Raw genomic sequence first — 24,902 nt, forward strand, 5'->3', positions numbered from 1 at the left:
TTCGTGCCTCAATATACGGAAAAGGCTTTTTAAGTGCAGGCTGCCTTACCATGTTCTGGATGAGGCTCTTCTCAGGCAACCTCTAACAAGCTTGCACTGCAGATCTTTGCACCTTATTTGCAAGTGCTCTGGTCAGGTTCACCCAAGCATATTTAGTTATCAATCTGCAAAAAGGCAAATGTGTTTGTAATTAACAGCATCCTTAGTTTACTGTATATAAATCAGGAAAAGATACTGTTAAATGAAGGAATTATATTGCTTCCAATTAGGTTCATAAGGAAAAAGCCTTTTCAATGACTGGTTTCCGTTCGATCTAAGTAGATGCTCTCATTTGTTTTGCAGGGGTCCAAAGATTAGCCCTTCATTAGGGCAAAGTTAAGTGAAATGGCTAATTTAAAACCCCTTCCCCTGCTCCACAGATTTTTGTCTTCCTTTTAACTGAGATTTGTTGGTAGGTCATTTATCTTCTCTGACAGATGCTGCTGTTTAGCTTCTGATCACTTTGTAAAGTACATACACTTTCAAAACCAAAAGATTTCAAGGAAATCTTATGACATGGAAACAAGAAAAAACAACAGTTTCATAACGGTGTTGATTCTTCTAAGATATTATGCTGCCACAGTAACTAGCTAGTTATATTCTGTTTGTTACAAACTCTTCCTTTATTTCACTTTTTTTCCTGTCTACTCTATATTTCAGACATAGCACTTATAACTAAGCAATCACTCAGATCAAACAGGCATAGTCAGTATTTCACAAGGTAGATGGGCTTCGAAAAAGCTCTTACGAAGCTCTCTTGAAACTTGCATAGGTAGACTTGACACAAAACAAATCTCCCTTCCAAAAAGTATTTTTAAAAGAGCAATGCTAAAAGTACCATTTTAAGGACAAGTACAAAACAGTAACTCTCACCATTTGTAGTTCTTACTATAATCTTATCTTGAGAGAGCATTTTTTGTGCAAACTGTTTCAGAAGGCTTCAATAAGGAAGAAAGCAACTACTTCCACAATTGTATGTGAGGGAAATGCTGCCCTAATTGAATTCTCCTGGAATTACTTCCACCCTCTCAGCCTTGTCCCATCTCATTACAGTTTCTAATTCAGCTCCTGGCTCACACAGCTGAAGCCTCAGTGCTCTGGTGAACCACTCCATCACCTCTATGGAGGCAGTAGCAGTACACAGGCAGTCACAGAAAGGTCTTTCTTCAGGATGCAAAGTTCTTGGGCATCCTCCTAGGTAAACTATGCTGTTACTCATTGCATTAATGAACAGAGTGAGTGTTACTCGCTCTCACTACACAATATGGCTCTTAATAGCATACAATCACACATTACCTCTCTTCTCTGAACTATGATACTGAGAGGGTCTCCCTTACCCAAAGGAAAGCCGAGTAGAAACACGCTGGTGATGGCTTGCAGGCTGTGCTATTTGATTAAATCCCCATTTGTTGTGTTCTTTTGCCACTCCTTTTCTCAAAGTTGTATCTATCACACAGCTGTTCCACATTGAGTTGGAGAATTCATTTGGAGACTCAGTAAAGCAATAGCTTGGCAATTCCAGCACTGCAAAGGCAAAGCTGAAATGCCTTTATGCAGCACCTGCTGAGGGGACCTTTTACTGCTTTCATAATATGGAACAGGAGTTTGGCCCCAAGGGGAGGATCTCACTATACACATGCAAACTCCCAGGTTCTGCCTCATTATAGTTACTGGCCTACCAATTAACTTGCTTCCTGTGAGAACTGGGAGGAAGGCATTTTGTTCATTGAGATACTCAGGCTCTACAGTTTGTGATTATTTTTTTTTTTTACTTCAAGGACTATGTACGTCCCTAATTGGTGTTTGTCACTAGCCCTTCAAAGCACTTTTCCTAGGCCAGCTGCTACACAAAGCATCGTGCCCCACTTTTTACAGTGGGCAAACTGAGGCACAGGACAGGGTATCTTACCACCGTAATGCAGCGTGTTCATAAGCTGCCCCGTTCCCAAGACTCAAGGCATTGTGTGGAACCTGCTTCCACACAGCTTCTCCAACTGCCCAGGTATCAGATAACTACTTGTACATGGTTCAAATAAGGAGTGTCAGAAATACTCATTCCTGGAAATGTCCTATGTTTGAGAATATTTCTGGGATGCCCAGTCCTCTGTGAGTTTAATCTAGGTCATTTAAACTATCTTCCTGGTACATCATTCACAGTCATCCACTGGCAACATTGGTAATCCATCTGCAACAATAAGATATTCCATTTGTAATGACTGTAAGAGCAGAAAAAAACATGAGCAAATGTAAAAATGGCTGAAATAAAAGTTGTCCTCTAAATAAGCTGTGTAATGCTTGCAGACTATTTAATATAAGCAGCATCTATGATGTAGCACATACCTACAAAGCGTTAAACTGTGCCACTGTAGTAAAACTGTCAGCCTTGATTATTTAAAAGGTGTCTACCTGTAGGCTTTGCTTTAATTCACTGTGGTTATTAGTACATCCCACATGTCTGATCAAACTGGCCAATGCTCCACTCTGTTCATATTACACTTGGCCCCTGCTCCTGATTTATCAGCCATAGAGACAAAAGCTTGGCTTACCCTTTCTGAATAACAGAGATTTATTCTTGATGGCATCCCTCTGCAGTCCAATAAAATTCATGCACACATTTCTCAACAGATCCACACTAATGCCATAAACATACATCAGTGTTGCAGCCAAGGCAATGACTACTTGTTGTGATAAAAGATGGGTATCACGCAAGTGTTGCAGTTAATTTTAACATATAATAGAACTGACATTACATGAGCCATAGTTTCCAAGCTCACTTGCTCCCTCCTGCCCACCACTTTTCTTCAAGTTTTTTCAGCTCTGTCTGCAGGTCCCATCTCATTCTCCACATCTGCAACTCCCATTTGAACCCAAGTCTAGCCCATATTCATTCCATGCATCACTGAAAATAGGAATACTATCTACTCAGTCTCTGCATCAGGGTTAAACAATTTATACTGCCTTCACACCATGACAGAAAGAACATTTATGCAATCTTTATGTTTCTATTAAACATTAACATGCATGAAGTAATATGGACTAGATTCTAAAATCATTGTCCCTGGTGGACATGGGGAGTAAACTACTTTTCTTTAATGGAATTACTCCAGAATCTATCCTTTCACAACCACTATAATAATTTTAAGGTTTAAGGGGAGCTTTGCCTGATTCAGAAGCTCTTAGCAATAACTTTTTAAAACCAAAACATGCTTTTAAAAAATATAGTCCAGATCATCTTTGATGTGAACCTATAGCTGAGATTTGTATTGCTTCCCAGATTGATTAGACTAGCCAAAATTTTAATACTATTTTCTATGCCTGGGGAGAGACAGAAAGATAACGATTTAATGCTCTATGAACGGGCCATTACTAACTGCGAAATTGCTTGCTGTTATCTAGAGCAAAGCTCTTTGTGGTCTAGCTGTATTTGTTCTGCATAATGAACAGAATGCCAGTGGTTTCCATCTACACCCAGCTCTTCACTCCGGGCATTTTACAGATGCAGCTGACTACCTTTACTAGTTAAAAATGGAGTTACCAGAGGCAAAGAAGATTCAGCAGTCAAAACCCGAGTCTCTGGCAGAGTCAAGAATAGAACTTAGAGCTTCTAAACTATTCCTGAAGGCCGGTTTTAACCACTACACAGCACTACACTAGCAGGGTGCAACCACAGGTTGAGCTCTGTGCCAAAGGGAGAGGCTGTCTATGGCGGCGTCAGCTCTGCCATAGCTGCGTGTGTGCAGGCACACCATCGAGCATGCACACATGGACATTGCCTTCCCACCCCCCAAATCTTTATGGAGCTTTTCTTATGTGTCACAAGAGAATAAATGCCTGAGACATTATCTGCCCGTTCCAAGAGTTCAGAGAATGTGTATGACATCATGGGCATGACTCCCCCACTAATCACATTATATGCTGTTTAACTTAACACTGCTAAGCTTTGTCTGATAACACTGTAAATACCATTTTATTGTAAATTAGATTATACAAACCTCCTCAGAGTTTAGGTCAGTTCTTGTGTGAGGTCTTTATTCCCTCTCCTCTCTACTACCCCAAATTGAATCTTTTTGGTGTCTAAGCCAGTGCATTTCTACAGAAGGAAGCACAAGAGAAAAAGATGGCTAAGCCATTATCTGTTTCCAAGTCAGCACTGTAGATTGCAGTAAGTGGACAGAAGACTTCATACATCTGTTCTTTTTCTCTTTCTTCCCTTGGAATAAATTCAATAGGTTTTGTTTTTCTCTTGAAGCTGGCTGGATTTCATTACAATCTTCCTGTGAGGTAGCATATACTGGAGATATATCATTTCCTACTATCAGTCCTAAGCTGAGTTATTCCAGTTGGTAGCCACTGTGTTCTTATCCTGGCCTTAGTGTTTCTGATTTGTTTACAAAGAAAGCTGCAGAAGTGGGGGTTTTTTTGGTTTTTTTTTTTTTTTTGCATTTGATTATGTTTTCTCTAATGAAAGAACCAGACTCCAACTACATTAAGCCATAGCCCCAGGATCAGCAAGATCATCAAAGTGATTGACACACTGACGCTTCCCAGTTTCTGTGAAGGATATTTTAATTTTCACATTTTGACACACTTATTGCTGAGGGAGATACCTGGGAAGCTTCTAATCTTTTCGAAAACCTCGGCAACAGGATTTCTCAATATTTTTAGACAACAGCACGAGAAGATGCTCTTTATCTTTCTTCCCTAATTTTATCAAGGCCATAAACATCCGATGCTATTAAAGCAGAGGCTTGAGTACCCAGACTTCTGAGGCCTAGTCTCAGCTATGCTCAGCTCTGTGTTTCTGTCCTCACTACAGTCAACATCAGCTCTTAGTGCTAACCTGAATTCAGTTTCCCACCCACAGGCAAAACTCTGAGGCTGATGATGCTCCAGACAGAGCTATAGCACCCAGCACTAGAACTACTGGCTCTCGACACCAAAACAAGGCTTTGATTTCTGATGGTGGAACTACTTCTCAAGAAGGATGAAGACCAAGCCTTTGTGCCTTCCCCAACTCTTATACTTAGGACATAGAAACCCTGTCACAATTAACTGAGGAAGGAAATGTAAGTGTGGTTCAACCTTCCTCAGCATAAAGAACCACATGGTGCAGTTGTGTTTCACTCACAGGATCCCCAGTGAAAGAAGGCTTTGTAGCCAGCTTACTCTGCGCGTGTTGCTCAGGGCCCCACACATCCTTAGGGTAACCTGCTTGCAAGACATGGTATGAAGGAATGCTGGCAGCTCACAAAGGAAATGCAACACAATCCAGGTGACTACTCAGACCAAAGCACAGCTAATACAAGTGCTAGTAAGGCACCAGTAAACTGCACGGAAGACAGATTCTCATGTCCTTGAGCAAACCACCTGCCTTTTGCATTCCTACATGTCCCCATCTGGAGAAAGGCAACAGCAATGCTACACAAACACAGCAAAGGATACTGTAAAACAAACATTTTGAGACCTCGCATGAAACTCAATCTAACTGAACTGTGATTACTGTGAACTGCATTTGTGTAAAGTAAATGCTACAGAAACTGGATTCTGTTAACTCCTGATTTCTCATGGAAGATTTTAATGAAACTCATGCCATGAAATTCAGGTAGCTGTCCTGGAAAGAAACACATCTCATTCTGAACCCGGTTAATGAACATTTCAGTGGGTCTCAATCACATGCAAGCAAGACTGCGCTCTCTTGAATATGCCCTCCCTAACCTTTGGCCACTTGCAGAACTCACCAAAAATAATCCTTTACAGTGGTTTTAATAATCAGTTAGTTCTTCTCTCCATAGAGAAAGAGTGATGAAGCAACATGATTTGTAGGGCAGTTGGTTGCTTCATCATGGAATTATCATGCAATTAACATTTATCTAGCCAAGTCTGCAGAGTACCTGGTTGCTTTTTTGATCACTGGAGAATAATGCCGTATTTTAACTAACTAATTGGTGAGAGAAAAGAACAAACTAGTAAGGTATAAATAACTTCTATACAGAAAAGAATAATTATGGAATAATTAGAAAATCGGGTTGTTTACATTTTTAAACATTTTTGTGTGTTACCTTATAAGCATATTATACAAATTAATCGGGTACTATATAAATGAACTTGAGTAATGTTACTCATGTGAACCATTAGCAGTTAAGCTTGAAAAGCTTCAGTCATCAAAAATGCCTAATTAGAAAAAGGTTTTAATTTATTTTCTTTTTCTCTTTTCTGTCTCTCTGTTCTTTATTTCAGGATGTCCCATCTAATCATGCACTTCCAGAATAACTCTGTGCTCAGACTTCCTAACTCCATCTCACACACTAATATGTTCCAGTTTTAGTTCTCCAGTGAGAGAACCGGTGTATTGTCCTTGAAGAGAGATACAGAGAAGTTCTGCTACTAGGCCAAAAATCTCAAAGCAACTTGACTGTAGAAAAATACAATGTGTAAATCTTTGCCTCAGTCTGAATAGTTCACAGTACCAAGAGTTTACTGAGGTATTTAAAAACACTCCCAGGTGATAAGGCAATAGCAAGAAAGTTCAATGAATCTTCGTATCTCTGTTTAATACAGAAACCTACAGCCTTTTGCAAGGAGAATGAATTTAAGCACAGATGAAAATAACAAAACCATACCAGGAATAACTGATAATCCACACAGGTACCACAAGGGAAATCGCCAGACTGTTAACTAAGGTGTGAAATATGGTATGAAATGGTTGGACCTGATGATCTTGGAGGTCTTCTCCAACCTAAATGATTCTATGATTCTAAATCTAGCTCATAAACGAGCCTTACTGCAAGAAGAATGAAAAAGAGAAGAAGTGACATAACTGGTGAAAAGATCACAACCAAGAGAAACAGATGTTCAATCTCAGTGATGTGGGGAGCTCCCCAGCAGACCCTGACGTCTGTGACGTGACTACTGCTGTTTCATATTCCATAAATGATCTGGAAACGCTGTAGGTAGATGGCTGATGATACAAAGCCACTCCCAAAAGTGAAACCTAAACTTTATTCAGTGAGTGGGTGTTAAATAGTAAATTCAGTTTGTAAATGAAAAATACTGCATGAGGAAAAAGCCATTCTTGCTGCACCTTAAATCAGCTGTTATCAGTCATGAAAGAAATCCTGGAGAAGTGCATAGTTCTCTGAAAAGATCAGCACAGCCTCAGCACTTTGAAAAAAATGTCCTGTTACGAATTCTTAGGAGAAGAATGAGCACAAAGCAGAAATCTCTTCCATACTGAGCATAGTTTCAGTAACTGTGGAAATACAAAGCTACAGAAAATGCAAGAACATCAGTGTACCAACGCCGCACAGGAGATGTTAGAAAGCTTTAGCATAGGGAAACCTAAGCAAGCCAGAGCCTTTTAATCTGGAAAACAAGGAGCATAACAATTAAGTTCTAGACAAGCTGTTACAGCATGGACAAGGTAAACAGCAATGACTGTTTCAAGTAGGTTTAGGAGAAAAAATAGGGCACCAACTCAAACTGGCAGGCAGCAAGCAGGTTCAAAAGCAAACAAAAGGAAGTTCATTTTCACACAATACCTAATGATGTTGTGGAACTCATTGCCACGGGATGTTACGGCAGCCAAAAATACAAGTGGGTTTCAAAAAAACTATTAGACAATTTTATGGAAAAAGGTCCATCAAGGAATATCAAAAACAATGATACAGCTGCAGCCTCCAGCTCAGGAAGGTCTCTAAACCAGAAACCAGTGGAAGCCGGGAGGGTTTACCAAAGGAAGTATCACTCTATACTCGTCCTGTTTTCCATACACAAGTTATTAGCCATTATCAAGAGGCAGGATATGGGGCTAGACAGACCTTTGCTGTGACTCATTTTTATATATGACCAACACTACCTGATGTAGATATAAACACATAACTCTCCACGGTCACGGATAATTCTGTAAAAGGTGGCTATAGCTAAAAGGCACACACTTAGAAAAGTAACATAATAAATGATGGCATTTTTTATTTGAGTAGAACTAGAACTGGCTTTTGTGTTCCCTTAGGTATGTTCTGAGTCTATGCTCTGCTGAAAGGAGTTATGATGTTATCCTCCTTTTTATTACCTAGCTACAGCAAAAGAGACAAGTGCAGTAGAAAGAACTAGCTCCAAACTTCAGCTGTAGGGAGGGCACACAATGACTTACATCCTAGTGACTGAGAGCTTCTTAGCTTAAGAAACTCTGGAGAACTACTGATGTATCTGCCTGTCAGCTTTGCTGAATATGGCCACACCACTTCGAAACACAGATTAAAACTTCCAGTCATGCTCTAGGTCTTCATTACAGACATCGTCAAGAACCATGCTTTGCAACTTTGAATGGCCTCCTTATCTTCTCCTTCTCCAGCAGTGAAAGCAGAGAAGGAAGCGACTCACTGCTAACTCGGCACCCCACCACACTTGAGCAGCTCTGAACCTAGGAACCAGATGACAAGCCTGCTATAACACATTACTTACCACTCTTTTCTTACTTGTTTCCCAAACCATGGTTGAAAAAAAAAAAAAAGAGATTACAACAATGAAGGGATTTTAGCAGAATACCCTTATTCTAACTTCTGTCATGCCCTTTGGTTCAACAGCTGGTAAGGAAATGCTACTGTCTTGGTATTAAATGACAGTATAAACTACAACCCAAAAGGTACATGCAAGATACAAACACTGTAGAGAGAAAAATCGTGCATCAATCAGTAGCCACATGGCGAGTTACAATGGCATGTAATATAGTGAGGGGTAGAATTACACACGTCCATATTCTCCAGTACACTTGGCCAAATACCAAAGGCCGAATCGTGCATCAATCAGTAGCCACATGGCGAGTTACAATGGCATGTAATATAGTGAGGGGTAGAATTACACACGTCCATATTCTCCAGTACACTTGGCCAAATACCAAAGGCCGAATGACTCTGTATTCCTATAATTCTAGCCCAAGCCTCAAGAAAAAGAGTTACAACTCTTTACCCCAGCAAAGAAGCCTTCCCCATTTCTCATTTGCCCTCCAGTACCTAGAGTTGTATTAGCATGAACCGAGTCAGGCCTCAAACCTGTGCTTAGCCATGCCAAGGAAAGGTGTAATTTTTCAGAAAGAATCAAAACAAAACTGCATACATGAGAGTCAACAAAGGTCTGATGTTTGTTTGCATGTGCTTGACCGTAGCTTGTTCCCCTGAGGACTACAGGTCTCAGTTACACCACTTCTCTCCAAATGGGGGTTTCTTGTGATTCAGAGGTGAGCGAGAACGATTCTGTTTCCCACTTCTTAATCCATACTGGGATTACAGAAGCCGGCAGATCCATGTTTGACACCAAAATAAATAGTAACCAGAAGTACTTCCGAGTACTTCTGAGTACTTCCTTTTTTGAAAATCACATCATCTATTTAGGTACCTGATCCCAGCACTCAGGTAGGCAAGTCTGGAGCTTTATCCTTAGACCTTTACCTTAATTCTGTCACCAATTCTAGACTTGCTACAAAAATATATACATACTTTTATAAATTGACTGAAATTCTGTTGCCTCGTTCACATTGCCTTCCATTAGAAATCCTTCCACTAGGCAGAGCAGTAAGATTCCTCAGGTCAAAGACACTGGTTTGTTACGCACTTCTTAACCCAGCACAAACAGGGTCTAGGGCCTGGAAGTGGTACTGCAAAAGATAATAATACCACTAGCTTAAGTAAAAACAATCAAAGATAAAAACCAATAAACCATCCTCAGCTCCCCTTAAGAAAATTTGTTTATTCACCCCCTCACAAAGGAGGTTGCCCTATTCATCTGCCAGGAAACCTCAGACATTCCTTGCATGTGCGACACAGATGGTCGCCACACAAAAGGCAGAAGGGCTCCCGCACGTGCGCACTGGACGCGTCTGGTTTCTGGATATACAGAAGCCTGGACAGAGCCACTGCTCCAGCAGGGCTGCCATGCGTGTGAAATCCCAAACAAATACAGAAAGTCATCAATATCCTTTGAACAACATCTCTTAGTGAAAAAAAGTGACCGTCTGGGAAAAAGGAGATGCGCAGAAACCTTGGTTGTGAGTGTTAATTCATTAGTGCAGGTAAAATGTTTTGAGATCCCAAGGTAGGAAGTGCTAAGGAAGCAGAAGTATTATTTGTTAAAGCTCAAGGCTCTGTTGTTTCTTTATCCGTGGATATTCTTCATGTCTGATTTTGCATTCATGGCTATTGCTACTTCATTTTTATTTCAGCCATCTTGATCTTGACCAAATGCATTACCCAGGCAGAGGATATGCCGTATCTAGATTTGCTCATTGCATTTATCTTACTCTTTTCAAATTAATTTACTACTTTGACCTCAGTCCTGATCTTACTTTGACTTTATAGTCAGATATCAAATGTGGCTGCTCTCCATGAGTAGTAATTATTTTGCCAAAAAATGCCATTAATATTTTTACTACCTTGCTAAACATACACTTCTACAGTGCATGGGGAGGGGTCCGCAAGGTCCATTTTAGCAAGCTGGGTATAAATATCATTGCTAATTCTTCTGTAAATTGAAAGAGCAGTTTGGCAGTAACCGTTTCGGTTCCCAAGACAGACAACACAAGCTGTAATCAAGGAATAAACCTGGGGGAACTGCATGGACTGAAATAAAGCAGAGCAGAAAATTAATTCAGTAAGACATTATGTTCCGTGACACAAATTGTATACAAGTTTCTGTCCTCTTTCAAGAAATCAGTGAGTGCAGTATCGTGTTCTATGTAATACATGAAAAAAAATTGCTAAACACATTTCTTTCAAAGGAGTTATTCTAGCTTTCAGTATTTAAAATACATGTTTTCTTTTCTTCAGACAATACAGGATACAAATCTCTCTGCTTTTTCCTCAGCTTAGTAAAAACATAAATAAACCAGGAAATTAAAGACCAAAAAAGAGAAGAGAAAGCTACCTTTTCCGCATCCTGTTGTGCCTAAATAGACCATGTTGTACCAGCCTGTACAACTTCTCAATAAAATGTATTGCGGACACTTCAAAAGCTGACCATAATCATGAGAGTTAAGTGAGGAATGTCAGCTTGGATGGGGGGATTTTGCTGCTTTTGTTATACATTAGTTAAGCATGCAGGTTTGTGTTCTTTACTTTATCTTGGATTTTACTGTAATGTAATTGAACTCTGTTACCTTTTTCAGTATCCTAAGTGTTCCTCTAAGTGCTTTTATGGATTTGGGTTTAAAGATATGTAACAGATCCAGAGGCTATTGAAGTCAGTGGCAGAAGCCTCTGCAGAGTTTGGATAGTCCCTGAATGCAGAACCTTTTTTCCTCTCTCTTCTTAATATCCCTGGATCGACATTCAGACATGTTCAGAAACAAGGTGACTGCTATGAATCCAGAGGCCAAACTCAAATTTACTTCAGTAACACCAGGTTATACAGAACAGTATATTTGATTGTAGTGGGATTATTCACATCATATTAATTTTGTGCATTAAATTTACAGGATTATGTCCTTAATAGTAATTCCGGGTTTGGGGTGCCCCATCATTGTGTCCATCCCCCCCCATCTTGGACCTCTTTAATTTTCACCAAGGCAAAGTTTATTTCCCTCAGTTATCACACCTGAGTCTTCATATAGATACTACAGAAATAATACAATAATCTTTGCAGTGGGTTGCTTGAACTCCTCAGATAGTTGTATCTCCATCTAACCAGACATGATAAACAAACAGCCAAAAAATACACTTCTGTAGATTTTACTGCCTCTGGAGCAGACTATATTTCTATAAAAAACATGGCTTAGGTTTCACGTGTCAAGTTCTGCATCAAACACACCCCTTTTACAGCCACCGCTCTGACAGGAAAAACCACCTCCCATTTAAAAAACCAGATTCCTCACCTTCTGCAGACACGTGTGGGTGTTCCATGTCGTCATATCACAATTCCCTTCGTATCTCCACAATAAAGCACTGCCCGGGCCTGCAGGGAAAGGAGGCTGCATGTCAGGGCCCTTTGAACCCTCACGCTGGGGTGGATGTGAGGAAAAGCACTTTGCTGTAGGGCGAGACCTCCTGAGGGGAGAAACACACTGCAGGGGAGAGACGCGCTGAGGGGATGGATACCTACCATGGGCAGACCTGCTGGAGGAAGATACCCACTGAGGGGATACCCGCCATGGGGGAGACCCACTGTGGGGAACTCTCTGAGGGGAAAGACCTGCTGAGAGAATGGAGATCCACCATGCGGTAGACTTGCTGAGGAGAGCCCTGCTGAGGGGATCTCCCCTGAGGGAGAGACCCCACTGAGATGAGATCACTGTGGGGACACACCGCAGGGGTGACCCGCTGAGAGGGGCACCAAACTGCACCTCAGCTCTGGAGACTGATACCTCCAGAGCAGCGGGCTGGGGGGTTTGTCTGTGGTTCTCCCTGGTTCCCGGCAGGGCATGGAACACACTTCACTTGAGGGCCATGAAGGCCCAGCCCGCTCCTCAGCGCCCCGGGCAACCGCGGCGGCCATGGCGCGAGCAGCAGCGCCGCCTGGCGGGCAGGGCGGGGCACGGAGGGGGCGGCCGGAGCCCTTCCCGCCCTCCCTCCCGGGCCCGTCTGTGTTTGTGTCCCCACGGCCCGGCCCCCCCGTCTCCCCGAGCCTGACTCCGTCTGTCTGCGGCGCGGCCGGCAGCTGCCGTCACAGATACGGTGTCGGCGGGCCGGGGAGAGCGCGGAAACACCTGTTTCCAACATGGGGAAGGTGGGGAGGGAGCCCGGGCAGCGCCGCTCGCCCTCCCTCCTTCCCTCAGCTCCTGCCGCCTGCAAACCGGCCGCAGCGCCCGCGGGGTCGCTTTGCAAAAAGACCGCTTTCCATTTTCACACGTTCACCTGAAAAACGCTTCTCTAGCCCTCCCTTCACGTGTTATTTTCCCCGTGTCCATTTGGGGGCAAGGGCGGAGGGGGGAACCCTGACATACCCTGCCCGACCCGCCGCCTCCGAGCCGGGTCTGCGGGGACGCGGCTGCGGGGGGACGGGAGCGGCCCGGGGCGGCCGGCGGGGCGGGAGAGCCGAGCGGGAGCGCCGCGCTGCATCCCCGGCTGCGTGCGGGGGCTCTATGATTTCATCGGCGGCTTCGCAGGGACCTGCCAAGAGCTGTTATGCCTCACTGCGATGTGTAGCTTTTTCCTGCCATTTTTTTCATAATAAAAGAGGGAGTGAAGCTGGCTTTTTTTTTTTTTTCTTGAAAGGAAAAAAAAAAGCCAAATGGATCAGAGAAGAAGGGGGGGGGAAGCAATAGCCAAAGAGGATGCCAGTGAGGTGTGGCTTGCATTTAAATATCCAATATGTCAATGTAAGGGGAGTGTGTACGTATATAAAGTGCAGTTTGCATCCGACCGCGGGACACATCCAGCTATGGGAGGCGCGGGCAGCGCGGGGCCGGGCCGGGGCCGGCAGCGCGGGGCCGGGCGGCCGCAGCCCGCGCTCTGAGGGGCCGCTCCGCTCCGCGCCGCGCCCGCCCGCGGGCCGCGGCCCCATGGCCGAGGTGGGCGGCTTCCTGGGCGCTCTGGACCCGGACCTGCACGGCTTCCCCCCCGCGCTGGGCGGCGGGCTGCCCCTCGCCGACTCCCCCGGCTTCCTCAACGAGCGCCTGGGGCAGATCGAGGGGCGGCTGCAGCGGGGCTCCCCCACCGACTTCGCTCACCTCAAGGGCATCCTGCGGCGGCGGCAGCTCTACTGCCGCACCGGCTTCCACCTGGAGATCTTCCCCAACGGCACGGTGCACGGCACCCGGCAGGACCACAGCCGCTTCGGTAAGAGGGGCGGCCGGGCCGGGTCGCTCCGCCGCGGCTGGGTGGGTGCCGGGAGCAGGTGCGCCCCGTACCGAACCCATTGCCCCGCTAATATAAATCATCCCGGGACAGATATAATTAGATTCCTAAAGAAATGCGCTCACTCCCCAGCAATGCGGGAGCTTTTATTTCCAATTTCCTACTCTCCCGGTGCTCAGCCTGCAGGTGCACAAAAATGTGCCTTAGCAGGGGGAATCCCCCCTCCCAGAAACAAAAAAGGTGGGGGGGTAACCAGCTCTAGTTGTTTCTCTGAAGTGTAAGAGAGGCGAAAGAAAGGAGGGAGTACATTGGAAAAAGAAAATCCTAGCTTTTTCATGTCTTGTTTTTTTCAGTTTTTGTTCGTGTGGGTTTTTTCCCCCCTCCTCGTTTTTGTTTTTGTGTTTATTTTGGTCTCTGCGGATATTTGTGAGCAGATTTATTTTACTTGCATGAATTTCATTAGAAGAGTGTCTCCCCAAAGCGGGCAGGGATCACTTGCTGGATAGGTGTCAGGAGCTCAGTCTGGGGAGAGTGTTGGGAAGGAAAGTGGAAGCTGAAGCGGGAAAAATGCTTAGGGGAGCTCGGAAAGAAAGGAGAAGATGGAACAATAGGCAGAGCACCGTGGATTTACCTTGCCACCTGGGATACAGCTGGAAGACTGCAGCGCCTGTATCGGTGTCACACAAGAGCAGGGATCTCTAATGAGACTGTATGTAATCTTCAAAAAATGCATCCCAAGCCACAGGCAAAGGAGTGCAGTAAGTTTGAGCGCAGCTAAGAAGAATTCCCGCTACTTCAGCATCTAGTGCAGGTGTCTGTGCAAGCTATCATCAAGTCCCATGCCGGTGATCTCAGCTGCGTTGTCAACAGGTTGCAAGGAGTGTTTGGAAGAGTTTTTATAGTTTTCAGGTGATTTAACTCCTCAGTGAAAAGAATTCTTTTTTTGGCTTTACTTGTTTGCAACCCGTCCTTTCTGATACTTCAGGAATGCTGCTGCTGTTGATAGTTTAAGGCGGGTTTTTTGGAACAATTGGGGAAGCTTATCTCCGTAGTGCACTTTCCATAAACACCAGGTGTGTGCAGAGTGTGTCCCTGCCTAAATCAGCAAGAAAGCCATAACCCGTGGGTCAGAGTCAGGTACAAATAGGCTCGTGGGGCAAGTGTTCTTTAATTACCTCCCGAAAGACATATATCTTTTAACCTTTCACGATGCGATACACGATAGGTTTCCATGTTAAAAGAAATTGAAAGCAAACCCATTGTATGTTTGGTTTTAGTTCAATCTGCCACGTAGTATTTCTATCAGTTCTTTTTACTTATCTTTATACCAGTAAACAGTTTCAAATGGCAGCATTTGCCTCTTCCGTTTTTTGTAAAGATTGAGTAATGTAAGTGTATTTCCAAACAAACCTTGGAAAAAACATGTTAAATGGGCTAAAACTTTTAATGAATTTTGCACACTTAAGCTCAAGTCACACAGTGCATTCAATAAATCGAAACACTGGCATTCCCTAAGTGTTTTAGCAGTCAGCATCCAGCTACGTAAACTAGACCAGACTTCAGATATAAAATATTATAGTTTTCTGCTTCAGGCTTTTCCCAGAGGCAGTGTAAAATAAATAGTTATTTGTTGTAATTGCAAGACAAAGCCCCAAAGGATTAGACTGGAATCCTCGTGTTCAGATAAAGTTGGACTAAACCTCGCTTCAGCAGAGACTCAAAGCAATAATGTATTGGCACACAGTATTCACCATCTGCATTCAGTAGCTATGAATATTTAAATTCCAATGTTACTGGTATGGTTCATATTAGGATGTCATGTATCAGTGCATTCCTAAATTTTGCATGCAGCAGTCAGAAAGCAGTAACTTGTTACAGAAATAGGCAGCCTGAGTGATTCTGGGGAGCTACAAAACTGTGATGGGGGACACAGAACTGGATGAGGGTTTCAGGGCAGAAACTTAAAGCTGCCTTAAATCTAAGGGCGTCTGGGGGAATACTCAGAAATGCAGCCTGGTGGTTTGGTGGATCAAGTCCACATGGCTGGAAGGTGCTCCCTGATATCATGAGCAGATAATTAATGTGCTCCACGGATGGCTGTGACACGGCAGCAGAGGCACAGATCCAGCTGCAGATGGGATGGAGGGTGGAACTGGACTTTGCATCCCTGTCTCCTCATACTGGAAGGCGTTCAGGAAAAGATGGACAGTATCTGCACCCTCCCATGCACAGCCATCCCAAAAGTTACCAGATGTGCAAGACATCCAAGTCTTCCAGAGAAGAAAATAAAGAACCAAAGCCCTGGTGATGCAGAGCAGGGTGCCGAGGTCCTAATGGACACAGGGGAGGTAGCAGCATCGTCTGTCTACACTGCCTGAACAATCTCTGTAACTATTCCCTCTCATCTGTTGAGGACTGGAGCATTCCTAAATAACACCTGTCTTCTGGAATGTGATGTTTTATACTTGTGAAAATACAGAATCATGCAAGAACAATGGGCTGCAGCCTGTTTTTCCTAGAGGAGGCTTAACGCAAAATTTGGTGAAGCCCTCCAGGATCGTTGGAAGAAAGCTCACTCTCACACTAGAGAAGTGTCCAATTTGTCTCTCTGAACTGGCAGCTCCACCTAAGTCATTCCAGAAGGAATAAAGAGTTTTCAAAAATGTATGTGTTCTAACTACATCTGCTAAGAACCTCCCTGTACCGAGAAACAAAGGATGGTCAAAATTTGGAGGAGGTTTGGGCTGACATTAGTGCCCCTATGAGAATTCTTCTGAGAATGAAAGAGAGATAAATTTGCCAGGAAAATCTCTGCCAGGAGGAATTGCTCCTGTTCTGCCTCGTGTTTGTTTTACAGCAGCGCTGAACAAGTGACACCAATGGTGCTACTCCTCACTGCAAGAGAGGAGAGAAGAGGGCCTTGAGTTTGTACCGCAGATGAATAAAGGCAGCAAATGAAGCTCTTCTTGGGTATGAACCTGCTAATGGATCTGTAACAGTCTCCTCGAGAAGCTGATGAAACCTCTGGAGAAAGTTTTGCTGTAGACTTTCACATACAGACCATAGTGCACCTGTTGCTGAACAGTTGTTGAGGTTTTTAGCCAAAGCTTTAGGTTTGTAGCCATTAATACAACATCTGATGCTTCTGTACGCCTGCTCCTGAATGTAGTCGTGTAAGAAGAGACAGGTGCAAAGAGCTGAATTGTTCTTTGAGGGATGGTTTATAGTAAGGCGAGAGCACACGGGTCTGGCCACAGCAAATCTCAGGAGATTATTCAGTGCTTTGGTGGTAAATTAATCCAGTCAGAGACTTAATCAAATCTCTCCAAATATTGCCTAGAAAGGCTCAAGGAACAAACAGAACGAATTATCAAAGCAAGAAAGAAGAGACAAGTCCTGAGGGAACAAAAAAAGAAAAAGGAAAAAAAAGCATGTTCTACCACAAAAACACACCGCTACAATTGGAAGGAAAATTCTTGAGCTGGCCCCAGTGGCCGCTCCCTGTGCTGCTGGAGATCAGATGTACGAAGCTGCAATTTTGTCTAGCAATTGGAGTGAGTTAAGGACAGGATGGATATCCGCCCACATATTTTCAGCCTTCACTCTGTCTCCTGACTTTTGTGGGTTTAAGTTATGTTCTTAATGCTATTTCAACATAGTCGTCTTCTGTGCACGTCTCTAAGTGCCACTCAAAGATCGGAAAAGGGGAATATTGCGAGGGACACTGTTGGGAGAAATTGTCACAGGCACACCTTGAAGAAATTTTCATTTGCAAAAGCAGCAAGTCTGCACCAGATGAGGGGTGGCTCACCCACTGGCTCAGAGAGAAGAGATACTAACTCTGCTCCTGGGTTACTTCTTACCAGGTCTTTGGAGACCTGGGTTCCCATGCCATGTACAGAGCGTACTTGTGGGTATACTCAAGCAAACCTCTTGGTTTCCTTGACTCAGACATTCCTTGGTTTCTAAATAGGACCAGCAGCTTGAAAATGCCTGCGCTGGTCCATAAAGCGTGTTTTCTGTCATTTGCTTCCGTGTTTGTCTTGAGGACTTGTAGCTCCCATGTCCATGTTTCACCTCCCCTCAGCACCCGCTGGCTGGAGGGAGGGCTGGGTTTGATGCACAAGCCCCAGAGCAGGCAGGGCAAAAGAAGGAGAGAAGGTCCAATTTAAGGCAGGAAGACTAATTCTTGCACTCAGCTTAGCTGCCAAACTGATGAGCCTTGATTGAACGAAGGGAGAAAGAAGTGTCCATCACCGCCTGGTCTGTCCTATATTTAGACTAGATGACCTTCGGACTATTTGGACTAGATGACCTTTGAAGGTCCCTCCCAACCCAGACTATTCTATGATTCTGTGATACTTAGGCGGTGATGCAGTTATCGTCCGAGAGTTACCGCATCCCTGCCCGGCCGAGCAGAAGACACATGCCCCAGGCTGAGGGGTGACCCGGAGCCGTGGCTGCCCCTGAAGTCAGCCGGCTCAGGTGGCCGCTCGTCACGCGGTCATTTTAGACTCGAGGCCTCCTTTTAAGAGGAGCTCGGGGAGGTAACCTGATCAGAGCAGCAATTGCTCAGGACTGGACGTTTTGGGAGCTATATTAAGAGACCTGGAGCCAGGCTAAAGGTTAGAGCAACTTTGTCCTCCTGTCAATGGAGACATCTAGTCTGGCCATTAGGTGGGATGGTGAAAACCCTCTTCCTTCCCCTGCTGCCACCTCCCAGCTGATTAATTCAGCACTGGACATGAGCAAAGGCTGTCCATGACCTCGAGCTAGGGAGAGTGTGATATCCAGAGCCTAACAGTCCCACTAACACCTTCGTGAGGTTTTCTTGGGAAGTTTGAAGGTCTCCACCACTTGTGATGCTGGCTTTGTTCAAACCAGTTTAAAGTGCACCTACTTGGGGTTGTTTGGTTTTAAGAGCTTCCACAAGGGTTCTGTTACAAGTCTTTCCCCTGACAAAACAGCTGCCGTCCCCCTTGCTACCAGGAGCAGGGGTGCAGCAGGCAGCACACAGGGTGGCAAGTACCCCCCTGGAGTACCAGGACGAAGATGGCCTTCATAGAGATCTCTGCTAGTGCTTTTTGCTTGTTTTTATTAAACTCAGCACTTCTAAACATGTGGGACTATAATCTCAAACCAGAAGCCCCATGGTGACAGAAATCACTCTCATTTGGTGAAGAATAAAAGCCGGCGTGGTAACAGCCTTCTGAAATTTCTGGTGGGCCAGGCACAAGATTCTACATCTGCCTTCTTGGTAATAATTAGGGAAAAAAAGAACTCCAAACCAAAACAACAAAACCTAGCAAACCTTTTATCATTAGCGAATGTAATTCCTCTTGGGCAAGTCAAATTGGCAATGCTGGGGAGAAGCCTACAGTCGAAATTGGAAGATTGCATGCAGATGGGACTACAGATTTAAGAACCGTGTTGTTATAAATAAGGAAAATGGGGGCTGTAGGGGCTCTGCAGGGGTTGGGAAAGGCTGGTTCACATTTGTCACCGGAGCCTGCTGTCAGTTTTATTCTCTGTATGATTTGGACTTCCTTTCTCTTTTAGGGATTTTGGAGTTTATTAGCCTGGCAGTGGGGCTGGTGAGCATCCGTGGGGTGGACTCAGGACTCTACCTCGGCATGAATGAGAGAGGCGAGCTGTATGGGTCGGTAAGTTGAAGGTTTTGTGCTGATTACAACACCATATGGTGTATACATCATCGGTGTAATGAGCTGTGTCTGTCACAGGCCTCCGAAGTCCTTGGGGTGCCATACACCTCCATCCTACCCGCGATGCCACTGTTGTTATAACATAAATGATATATATGAAATAGGGTTGTGGAGGGAGGAGACACTCATGCTTCGGGCAATGCCTGGGGAGCAGGGGTTTATCGAGGTCTTGCCTTTCAGAGAGAGGGAAGCAATGGTCAGCTCAAGGCAGGAGGGAAATATAGCATAAAACCAGGGGCTGCTTGTGTGTTGTCACTGCCTGAGTAACACATCAGTTTTATTCTCCGCCTATCTGCAGATTTTACATTTCTGTCTTAGCTCTTTAACTACCAGAAGCCGAAGTTGTGGTCTGAGTGTTACTTTACTATGACACTCTCTACAGCTCCTGTTAGTTTAGGGGAGTTGCTTATAATCTTTTACATGAGCCCTTTTCAGACTGAAATTTTCCACTTTTTGCCAAAAACCAAGTGTAAACTCCTTGTTACTTTTTCGCTCCACACAAACTCCCAAATACATATAAATTCTTCCTGATGTCACCTATAGCGGACTCTGCCTCATCCTGCGCTGCTGAGAGACAGAGGAAGCAGAAGACATCCCATGGCCAGGCCAGGCTCAGGTTTCTAGCAGCAGCTTATTTATCATTTGCTCCCTGGATTTTGGCCGTGCCCTTAGAGCCGCGGCTGCAGCTGGGACCAGCTTATGTCTACTGCGCTGCTTCTCTGCCCAACGTTACTGAACCTGCACCACCCTGTAAACCACTTTGAACAGAGGCAGGTGCTCCAAGGAACCAGCCCCCAAAAGAGGGTGTACATCAGGGTTTGGCTGGATGAAACACCCCCACACAGCAACAGCTTCTGCAAAGCTCAGCGGGGCTGTGGGGTAGGGGTGCTGCGAAGAGTTTGCAAAATGGGTAAAGTCTCCATCAACCTGAAGAAAGCCGAGCTCTCCTCTGCTTCTTTCTATTTAATTAAGGGTCAAAACTTGCAGTCAAAACGTCAGGTCTTAACAAGTGGGCAGAAGTGCTTCCTACACGCTCATTTAACTCAATTCCTAATTGTTTATCTCAACTCAATATAAAACAGTTATTTCTAGATAGCTAGAAGAATCACTTCTATTTAAAAAAATAATTGCATCATAGATAACCATTTTTAAATTTCCTTTTCTGTAGCTGCTGTACTTCATTGGTGCTTTTTCTTCAGATGCCCCATTGCCTTTAATTCAACCCATCACCTGCGTGTGATTTTTTTTTTAACAAGTCTCTTTCTAGATGACAGCACTACCCTCTATGAGGATAACGATTTTTAAGGATGGATCACTGTAAATTTAAAACAAAATAAAATAAACCCGTTTTAAACCAAAGCCGAAGGCACACACTCCCTCTAACCAAATCAGATCAACCTCATAGTGTAGAATTTAAACTCTGTATATAGAGAAGCCTTCAGAAAACCTTTGCTTAGCAAACAGTAACAGTAAACCACAAGTTTCCATCATCTTTTCTTCTCCCATTCCCATCTGAGACCACCACAGACCCTTCCACTATTTAAGATGCAGTTACTGATGTTTATAAGAGATAATCAAGTACCAGCATGCACCAATAACTGGGGTTTTTTTCCACTTAATTCCTGTAGTAACCTCTACCCAAAAGTTAAATGCAGAGACAGCAGTTAAATTACAAACCTGCTGAAAAGGAGGAGAGGAGACGCATGTTCCCTTCTATGCTTTCAGACCACGCAGCTCGGATTATGAATCAACAGTTTCACCATGGGTTAATTAAATTTTAGGGCCTGTGTTCATGTTACCATATGGAAACAAAATTATGATCACATTTTACAACACTTCATCTGGAAACAGAATTGACCTGAAGATGTAATCGTGGGAGTTTTCTCTCTGTCCTTGTGCATCTTGTGCAGCAGACGATGCACCGATGGACGCTGCAGGGACGTGGCCAGATCGCTGATACAAACACAGCCCTGGAGTTTTAAAGTCTGGGATATGTGGGTTGTACAATAATGGCTTTTCAAAACTGAAAGCCACTATGCTATTCTTAATTAAAGGTCCATAAGCCAGCACCTAACAACGTTAGCATTACAATGGTATTTAATATACAGTGGTATTTTTAAGTTTTCAGCAGGTTTATTATTTCCCTCTGTGCCAATTTTGCCCGATCTGTGTGCTGATAGAGCCAGAGCTGGCCATCCCTGCCCCGACACGTGGAGTCCCCTCGGGACAGACGGCTTTTCTGCCTGTCCCTCTTAACCTTGTGCCAACGTTTCCATTAAGCTTTCCACCACTTTCAGAAATGCAACTACTACTTAGAGCAGCAGAAGTCACAGGCAGCACCTTGCACACTGCCTGTACAGCTCAGGGGGAACATCCCAGGGCTTGGAAAGAAATAAATGGCACTTTGCAGAGTCACCCCAGACTCTCCAAACGGCCCGGTGAAGAGCACGCAAACTGGGGCAAGGCTGTCGCCCATGAGTTCAGCTGGTCAGCAGCTTCCAACATATTTTGAGTAGGTGGCATCCTAGGGGACGAAAAAATAAAAGTCTGTATTTATTGACAGATCTGGGAAGATAAACCCCCAGTTCCCGGTCTCAGATGGCCAGGGCTGCGGTGTGGGCTTGTGGAGGGCTCACGACTCACCCCAGGGTTTGTTTAATTAGCAGCAAAACATTCAAAACAGGTCCTGAGCGCAGGTGAGCTCCTGGATCATGTTACAAAACATCTACTGCAGGCAATAACAATTACTTAGCAGCCTGCATGCCCTAGGTAAGACACATTCCCTACCTGAATAGTTTCCAGTGTAGCTACAGTGTTTGTGCTATGATAGCATCCTCCGTTTGCAGATCACCTTTCATCTGCAAGGGTTCCTGCGTCCCCCCAGCGATCCCCCCGTGGGACGGACGGGACAGCAGGTCCCTGTGTGACACAGCATGGCAGTGGTGGAGCCCCCATGCCCTTGTGGGGCAGCCCTGGGGACACAGGAGGGAGCGATGGGCGCAAACTGAAAAGTCGTCGTTGAGCATCCGCTGCTGACGGCCCCAGCTGCACCGGTCCAAGGGAAAGGCTGTTTGTGGCCATGGTGACACCGGTGCCATCCGTTCCCCCGGCCTTGGGCTGCCACACACTCATCACATCACCTATCGCTGCCGAAAATCTTGGCCGGGGTTTGACATCCCCGGAGCGCTGCTCCCCATCCAGACCTCCCCAGGTCTCGTTGTGGCCCCACATCCCCGCTCCCCGGCGCGTCGGCAGATGAAAGCCCTGAGGAATGCTTTCATTCCCCTGGCAGCCTTGCGTGCCTTCAGCTTTCAAAGCGCTGCTCGCTCCTCTTCAAACCCTTCAGATGCGCTGCCCACTTTTCCTCCGGGTGCCTGTCCCCTGCAAGAGCGTTCTTGGTGCCTGCATGGTACCCGTGCCCGGGGCGGGCAGCCCTCGGTGGCACTGCCACCCGGGTCAGCTCCCAGCTCACAGCCCAGTCGCAGAGGCCTGCCTGTTTTGCTATGGCCCTGACATGGTGTTTGGCTTTTTGTTTTGTTTGTTTGTTTTTTAATGGGGCATCTTTACAAAGCGCACACCCACCTGCTCTTCCTCCTTTTGTCTTCTCCCTCCTCCAACTTCAGAGGCCTTTGGGTCCCAATTTGTGGGGTTTGCGCCCGTCTCCAGCTGTCACTCGGGGAACATCCCTGGCAGCGCAGTCGCTGTCCTCAGGGGAGCCAGGAGAACGTAGCTAGGAAAACTACAGGAAAATAAAGTGAAGGAAGGAGGAACATATATTTCTTTCGTCATTTATTTTTGACACAAATGTCTTTTTCTTCCCCTCCCTCCTGCACTCCAACGCAGAAGAAGCTGACACGGGAGTGCGTTTTCCGCGAGCAGTTTGAAGAGAACTGGTACAACACGTACGCCTCCACCCTCTACAAGCACCCCGACTCGGAGAGGCATTACTACGTGGCTCTGAACAAGGACGGCTCCCCCCGCGAGGGGTACAGGACTAAGAGACATCAGAAATTCACCCACTTTTTACCCCGGCCTGTGGACCCTGCCAAAATCCCTGCGATGTACAGAGACCTCTTCCACTACAGGTGATGTTTCTGCAGCTGCCCCGTCAGTGTACATACTTGGGCTCCCAAGCTTTTTCCCAGAGCACTATATTAATAGTCATTCCGTCATTCCTGTAAGCGTAGATGACATAGGAAAGCACTTACATTGAATTCAGACACTGCTGTTCCTCCTTGTTTCAAGCGTATATCGAACCTGGGTTATTTATGGGGCTGGGGGTAGGGAGGGAACCCTACATATAATCCTTCATTTTCATTCACTTTCTTTACCCGGTGGCTACAAGAGAGGCCGAATATTGGATGTTATGGTTGCTTAAAGGAACAAGCAGGTGAGCAAACCTGATCACCTGGGGTTGGAAAAAACAAATTTAAAAGAAACAACCTAAAAATGAAGAGAAGGAAAGAAGCCAAAAGACCATGGAACTGCTGCGGACGCTGCTGCTGAGCTCAGGATGGTTACCCGCTAGGAAAAAGGCCTTTCGAACGGTACCCCGCTTAAGCAGCCCGGGAGTTTGCTACGTGGACGATGCTACATGGACTGGTCCTGATGCGTGGGGTTTTTCCTGCTGTTGGGGTGGAAATGGGGCAAGGAACATTATTCAGATGTAAGCATGGATACTGTGCATAGGGACAAAACTATTTATAAAATGTATGTGATATTTATTTTATATATTTATTTATTTCAAAATAATTTTATTTTTAATGAGAGATGCTATGACCGGATTTTCATCAGGAAGAATAAGGTCCTACTGAAACAGGAAAAAAAAAATGAGTTTTAAGAGCTTATCGGCAATAAAATTGTCTTTATATTGTAGATTTCTTGCTAGCCCTTTTTTTTTGGCGCTCCTTACCAATTAACCCAGTATTTCCCCATCAATATGAACATTAAGACCATTCACGTGGTAAAAATAAATTACCTAAGCTTGTACAACTAACAACTAACTCTTGTACAAGGACGGCATCAAATTCTACCTGGAATGGACCTTGGAAGCATCTGGGTGTCTGAGGAACCATAATTCACAAAACTGCAAATCCAACCCCCCCGAGACCCTTCTGCACGTGTCGCAGCCACTGTGGATTAACTGTCCTGTTGGAAATTCGAGCAGAGAAATGTTTGGAGCATCTGCTGATGTTTGGATGGACCCATCATTCCTGCAATCAAACCGCCACACTTCACACGAGACTTACCTGAAGCATCACGGAAAAACATCAGTGAAGAAAAAATAGGAAGCGACAAAAGCAGTTTTAAGACACCCACGTTGTTAAGCGATTAGCATGGATTAAGATCCGTCCTCTGC

The 24,902-nt window shown here is 44.9% G+C and overlaps 1 protein-coding gene and 1 long non-coding RNA gene across 4 annotated transcripts in view; one reads left to right on the forward strand and one right to left on the reverse strand.

Moving 5' to 3' along the window:
• LOC139828887 (uncharacterized) overlaps positions 1-11,957 on the reverse strand; it is a 76,782-nt gene extending 64,825 nt beyond the window's left edge. Inside the window, exon 1 of the long non-coding RNA XR_011740945.1 lies at positions 11,900-11,957. This is a non-coding gene — a long non-coding RNA (uncharacterized lncRNA). The remainder of the gene's footprint in view (positions 1-11,899) is intronic.
• A 1,340-nt stretch (positions 11,958-13,297) lies between these two features.
• On the forward strand, positions 13,298-24,426 carry FGF16 (fibroblast growth factor 16). 3 transcript variants are annotated; one of them, XM_071813423.1, is made up of 3 exons: positions 13,298-13,802; positions 19,380-19,483; positions 23,390-24,426. In XM_071813423.1, exons 1-3 carry the CDS (start codon positions 13,298-13,300, stop codon positions 23,630-23,632), a joined length of 852 nt encoding a protein of 283 aa, XP_071669524.1. In that variant the 3' UTR covers positions 23,633-24,426. The 3 variants fall into 3 exon arrangements, with proteins under 3 accessions (XP_071669524.1, XP_065702719.2, XP_065702720.1); XM_065846647.2 differs by having other exon boundaries at positions 13,428-13,802; positions 23,387-24,417; XM_065846648.2 differs by lacking the exon at positions 13,298-13,802 and adding an exon at positions 14,107-14,729 and having other exon boundaries at positions 23,387-24,416.
• The last annotated feature ends 476 nt before the right edge of the window (positions 24,427-24,902 follow it).

This window comes from Patagioenas fasciata, chromosome 11, assembly GCF_037038585.1.
Source record: "Patagioenas fasciata isolate bPatFas1 chromosome 11, bPatFas1.hap1, whole genome shotgun sequence".
NCBI classification, from domain to species: domain Eukaryota; kingdom Metazoa; phylum Chordata; class Aves; order Columbiformes; family Columbidae; genus Patagioenas; species Patagioenas fasciata.

What these genes read in the sequence shown, in the direction of transcription:
- FGF16 (XM_071813423.1), top strand. Translation starts at nt 13,298, where the DNA reads ATGCCAGTGAGGTGTGGCTTGCATTTAAATATCCAATATGTCAATGTA. An exon ending in GCAGGACCACAGCCGCTTCG is followed by an intron (nt 13,803 to 19,379) that starts GTAAGAGGGGCG and finishes TTTCTCTTTTAG; the next exon opens with GGATTTTGGAGTTTATTAGC. An exon ending in GAGGCGAGCTGTATGGGTCG is followed by an intron (nt 19,484 to 23,389) that starts GTAAGTTGAAGG and finishes CCAACGCAGAAG; the next exon opens with AAGCTGACACGGGAGTGCGT.